The 6399-nt window shown below is 42.6% G+C and overlaps 1 protein-coding gene across 1 annotated transcript; it reads left to right on the top strand.

The window, feature by feature from the left end:
* Positions 1–435: 435 nt before the first annotated feature.
* Positions 436–2623, top strand: LOC118816820 (T-cell ecto-ADP-ribosyltransferase 2-like). Its single transcript, XM_036583414.1, has 3 exons — positions 436–449; positions 1249–1378; positions 1901–2623. The coding sequence occupies exons 1-3, from the start codon at positions 436–438 to the stop codon at positions 2621–2623; spliced, it is 867 nt and encodes a 288-aa protein (XP_036439307.1).
* The last annotated feature ends 3776 nt before the right edge of the window (positions 2624–6399 follow it).

Here is a 6399-nt window from a genome sequence, read left to right as displayed (position 1 = left end):
TAGAAGTGAGTCCAAAAATCAAAAATCAAAAAATCGGGTCAAAGACAGAGACGAGGCGTGTCGAGACTGAGACAAGACAGGGACAAGACAGAGACCAGAAATTGAGATTAAGAAAGATCTGAGACCAGATTAAGATTTTTCAGAATCTAAAATAAAGCTGATACTTGCTGCCTTCTCTTGTTATTTTCTTGTTATTTCATTCCTACCGTGAAGCAAAAATAAAAACACCTGATCAGTCATTTGACTTTATTCTGTTCACATTTACCTAATTTATTTGGCAGTTGTGTTTTAAGCATAATTTATCACATTTCATTTAATCTGCAAAAACTTATCCACCTCTCCTTTGTCATTTGCATCAAGTCTTTTTTAAATTTGATATGCCAAAAGTTGCATAAAAACATTGATGGAATAAATCTGTAAAAAAATAAACATAAAATGCGTGGTGACAGGTATTCCAGACAAAATATGTAAAATTACAATCATGTAATTTCTTAGAAGTACTGCCTTTTTCTGTAATGTTCAACTAGTTCAACTATTTATTCTATCTATTTTATTTATTCTGACTTACAATATTTAACCATAATAATAACAGTAAACCATTATAAAGGTGATCATTTGTTTTTGTGAATTTACATTCTATTTCTGTAAATTAAAAACAGTAGTGTTAAAAAAGTATATGTATGCTTTATTTACATGCATTTAACCTTTTTTCCCCAAACATGGGCTTTGACCATTACATTTCACAGCACTTTGACAGTGAAAATATCTTTTTACAATGTAGCTATTGTGCTTTTTATTAAATTATCTTTGATTGTTATGTTGCTTGGCAACCACAACTACAAGAATTGTTAATTGCAACTATTATTAATTAAAACTTAAAAAAGAGTGACTCTGCCCTTCAGTGGTTTTACTTTGAGTGTTGTTAAGCATGACAATCTTGAAAAAACTGCACAGACCAGCATAGCTGATCACCAGCGTGGTATGCCAGCATGAACACCAGACCAGCATAAATCATCTTAGATTAGTATAGAATTTTTTTTTCAGCAGGGAAGGTGGTGCAAAACACCCTAATTGTAAGGCCTCTCACAGCTAACATGACTCTTAAAACACACTGACTTATTACCAAGTTCTTGCACTCCACACTTGAAACCTTTTTCATATACTGTATTGCATGTAATTGTATGTAGTCTAACTGAATGCTTTCTGAAAGATGCAGTGAAAACAAAAACACCACAACGGTGAAAACAGACCTGTCACACATCAACCCGTGTCACTGGAGAGCTTGGACTTCAGCTCCCAGAACCCCCAGCAGGATCACGTGACGCTGCAACTTCCCTCCAACTCAGAAACCTCGACGGACTGCATTACCCACAATGCTGTGGGGAATCACATGACCTCTGAAGAGATCACACGCTCCTATCAGAGGTCGCACTCACCCGAATACTAAATGTTTGCACCTGTGTTTTCAGTCATATGACTTAGTTAGAGTAGCTTTTAAGCCCGGGCTGTAGTTTAGCTCTTTGCGAGGTATTGCTTCTTCCAGAACATACTGAGCGTTTCTCCTGAGTGTTATTTGCGGTACGTTTTTGACCTTTGTTTCGTTATTTGACTTTGCCTTTTGCCTTTTGCCTTAGCCCTTTTGTACTGTTGCCTGTCTTTACTGATCTGTGTTTTTGGACCTTTGCCTGTTTTTTGGACTTTGTTGAGCCTTTGAGCCTTTTTAAAAGTTTGTTGAGCCTTTGTGACTTTAAAAGTTTCATCAGATTAGTGTAAGGCAAGCTTCAGCTATTCTTATCCCTTTATTGTAGTAAAGATTCTTGGTAACAACTGTACTGCAGTTCCAGTTTATATCTTTTCAGTATTTTCTTCTTCTTTGTTAAGCTTTCTGTCTGTTTCATAGGTCACTGCAGAGAAGAGAATGCTGGACATGGCTCCTGATGCTGTCGATGACACCTTCTCAGAGTGTCGTGACAAAATGATGCAGAAAGTTACAGCACAAGGCGGCCTGTTGCAGAAAGAGCTCAAGGCTAATAAGGATTTTGCAGACATGTGGAGGAATCACACTGGAACTTGTGAGAAGCAAATTTATGGAGGGCAAAAACATCACTTGGCTGCACTGCAGGCTTATGGGAATTCTAGATTTCAATTCCGAAAGACATTTAACAGACTGGTTCAGACTAAAGGCAGCAACGCCACAACATACAACGACGAATTTCCCTTCAAGTCTCTTCACTTTCTGCTAACAGATGCCTTACGACTTCTTAACCACGGCAAAACATGCTACACTGTGTACTTTGGCACAAGCAACCAGTATACAGCAGAAAACGAGACGGAGGTGCGTTTTGGGAGGTTCATACGTGCCAGTATCCATGAAAGCCTTGAAATTGAACATATTATCACAGCAGATGAAGGCACGCTGTTCAACATCACCTCCTGTTCTGTGGTTAATGTGGAGAACTTCACGTGCACTTCTGAGGAAATTGAACGGCTTATTTCCCCAGCTGAGGTCTTCAGAGTGCAGAGCATCGAGACTGCTTCAACTGATGATGTTGACTATAAAATAATCACTTTAAAACATTCAGGCTTTCTGAGCAACCATGACTGCTACCTTTTTCAGAGGTAAGTCAAGTTCCCTACTGTGTCTAGCTATATATAGCCCTTTGTTTCAGTCATTGGTTGTCTATCTGATGTATTGGCCGTCTGTTGGGTGTTCTTATTAATGGACATTGGAGGGTGCTGTTTTTCCCTAATAGTCTTGCTGCCGCAATGTGGTGAATAAAGCAGTATAGAAGAAGTCGAGTCACGTCTCCCGTCCATTGATTCATCATAACTTATAGTGATAAGTTATACTTAGATAAGCCAATTGCCAGCGAATTTGGTAACATTACCCTAAGAACACAATAAAGCGACGAGTACGGTTGGAACCACATGCATGGAAAAGAGTAGCCGGAGCTGGTATTGAACGGGCTAACTCAGACGTTGGAAGAGTGGCGCAGCTGGTACAGGCTATTAGGCAAAAGTCAAGAAACGGATTACAATGGCACATATCATCGGACAGATTGAGGCATTCGACAAAGCAAGAGAGCAGTGGTCTACTTACGTTGAGAGGTTTGAGCATTTTGTAAGCGAATGACATTACTGCGGAAAAACAAGTGGCGGTGTTTTTGAGTGTCATGGGGGTTACGGTGTACGGCTTACTCCGTAGCCTTGTTGCTCCAGAGAAACTGGGAGAGAAAACATATGCTCAGATAGTGGGTGTGTTACAGGCACATTTTCCCCTAAACCTATTGTGATTGCAGAGCGTTACCGCTTCCACAAACGCAACCAACAAGAGGGGGAAAGTATTACGCAATATGTCGCTGTTCTGAAGAAGCTGGCTGAGCACTGCGAATTTGGGGATTACCTACAGGATGCGCTATGCGACAGACTGGTATGTGGTCTAAGTAATGAAGCAATACAGAGAAAGTTATTGACAGAGGCGACAATCACATACAAAAAAGCGGTGGACATAGCCATGTCAATGGAAAAAGAGGCCACATTTCCCGTATGTGCAGAAGCAAAAAGACAGGAAAAAGGTCAGCAAAGCTAGAAAGTAGAGATAAGCACAAAAAATCTGAGACAAACCTAAGAAAGGGCAAATACACAAGGTTGAAACTAATACAACAGCAAGTGAAAGGGATTCATCTTTAGACACGCATTCAGAATTGGCATTACATCAAGTTACAACTGTCCAGAATGACACTGTAGGGGTGAATGCAGCTAATGACTCTAGCCCTAGGTCATCGGCAATTCGGATAAGGCCAGAGGTGGAAGGACTGCCAGTTGAGATGGAACTAGATACAGGCGCAGCAGTGTCTCTTATCTCCGAGGAACTGTACAGAGACAAATTAGCTCATGTACATCTGCACCACACCAGCACGGTCCTTAAGACTTATACTGGTGAAATGATTGCACTTGAGGGTGTCATTAAAGTAAAAGTGAAGTTGAACAGAGAGTTCGATTCCATCTTTATGTAGTTAAGGGTAATGGACCTCCACTTTTCGGCCGTGAGTGGCTACGCAGAATAAGACTTAATTGGGCTGAGATTAAAACAGTAAGAGGGGCACACCAAACTGATGTAGAGACACTGGATACACTCCTCAAAAGACATTCTAATGTCTTTAAAGAAGGCCTTGGAAAGCTCAGACTTTGAAGCTGCACTGACTCTGAAACCAGATCAGCAGCCAAAATTCCTTCAGGCTCGGGTGGTATCATACATACTCCGATCTAAAGTGGAAGCTGAGCTCGAGCGCCTGCAAAAGCAAGGAGTGATCTCACCGGTCCAGTTCAGTGAGTGGGCGACCCTTATTGTACCAGTAATTAAGAAGAGCGGTGGAGTGAGAATTTGTGGGGTCTTTAAAGTAACAGTAAACCCTGGACTCTGTGCAGAGTATTACCCCTTGCCTCGCATAGAGGATTTGTTTGCATCACTTGCAGGGGGACAGCGTTTTAGCAAACTGGACCTTTCACATGCCTATCTGCAGGTGCCAGTCAGTGAGCAGTCCCGCAAATACCTCACTATCACCACTCATAAGGGCCTGTTTGCTTATAACAGGCTACCATTTGGAATTACATCTTCACCTTCCATCTTCCAAAGAGTGATGGAACAAGTGCTGCAAGGGCTCCCCAATGTTCACTGTTTTCTCGATGACATTTTACTCACAGGTATGGATGATGCCCAGCATATGAAAAACTTGGGGGCATATTTATTATGCTAGATTTGTCCCTAACCTAGCCACTATACTACATCCCCTGAATGCACTGTTGCAGAAATGTGTGAAGTGGGTTTGGTCAGCAGAATGTGAGAGGGCGTTCCAAGAAGCCTAAAACCAGTTGGCAAGCAAAAGTGTACTAACTCATTATGACCCACAACTTCCTATCAGGTTAGCATGTGATGCCTCACCGTATGGCGTTGGGGCGGTGATTTCACATATACTACCGGATGGTCTGGAGAAACCCATAGCCTTTGCTTCCCGGACATTAAGTAAGGCTGAGCAAAATTAGGCTCGGGTAGAGCGGGAAGCACTGGAGATGATCTTTGGTGTCAGGAAGTTTCATGGGTACCTCTATGGACGGCATTTTACATTGCTCACAGATCACCGCCCCCTTACAACCATCCTAAGCCCCAACAAAGCCACGCCATCCATGGCCACAGCAAGACTTCAGCGGTGGGCTCTATTGCTTGCTGCCCATAACTACACAATTCAGTACAGCAGGGCCGCTTAACATGGTAATGCTGACGGATTGTCCCGGTTACCACTTCCAGTACAGCACAAGGAGAAAGTAGGGTCAGTGGAGGCATATCTGGTTCATCATTTAGAAGCATTGTCAATATGCAGTTCGGACATCTGTAAAGAAACGAAGTCTGACCCTATCCTCTCTCAGGTCAGGGAGATATGTTTGGTGGCCGGGCCTTGATGCACAGATTGAAGAAAAATCTAAAACTTGTGCATCATGCCAGTATCATCAGAAGTCTCCAAGCCTGTCACCACTACATCCTTGGCCATGGCCTGGAGCATCATGGCGGCGAATTCATGTAGATTTCGCTGGGCCTTTTGAAGGATACATGTTCTTTGTGGCAGTGGATGCTCATTCTAAGTGGCGGAGGTTTGTTTGATGGATTCAATAACTTCATCTAAGACTGATCCAGTGTTGGTCTGTGATTATCGGTGTGGGGAAAAAAAGTGGACGCCTGGGAGTGTGTTATCCAAAGCTGGTCCAATGTCTTACACTGTTGAGATTGGATTTTCGCAACACTGGAAACGTCACACAGAGCAGATGTTGGCCTGTCACCCGGAGATCACCAAGCACTCAGAACCACCGCAGTCCAGTGAGAGCTCACAACTGATGGACACTGACAGTGTACAGCCAATGTCAGAAGCAAGTAAACAACATAAACTGGAGTCTATGGCCAGCAGGTCTGCTGTTACTACTTCCGAGCACCCTGAAACTCCACCTGCTAAGTCACCAGCTTCACCAGCACAGCTTGTAAGAAGATGTCCTTTCCGGGTTCGCAAGCCACCAAAGAGACTAAACTTGTAATACAAATATTATGGTGGAAGCAGGACATTTATTTTGGTTGTACAAAGTTTAGCGAGTGAGTTGGGTCCCAACATAAGGCAAAATAATCCTTGACCCACTCAAGGTCTTGGGGCAGTCTACCCCCATCCTTAGTTTAGTTGAGATTATGTCCTTCATTAAGAAGAGGGTAATTATGATGTATTGGCCGTCTGTTGGGTGTTCTTATTAATGGACATTGGAGGGTGCTGTTTTTCCCTAATAGTCTTGCTGCCGCATTGTGGTGAATAAAGTAGTATAGAAGAAGTCGAGTCACGTCTCCCGTCCATTGATTCATCATAA

This window comes from Colossoma macropomum, unplaced genomic scaffold, assembly GCF_904425465.1.
Source record: "Colossoma macropomum unplaced genomic scaffold, Colossoma_macropomum, whole genome shotgun sequence".
In the NCBI taxonomy this organism is placed as follows: Eukaryota; Metazoa; Chordata; class Actinopteri; order Characiformes; family Serrasalmidae; genus Colossoma; species Colossoma macropomum.
The sequence above is the reverse complement of the archived record's forward strand: the minus strand, read 5'-3'. Positions and strand labels throughout refer to the sequence as shown.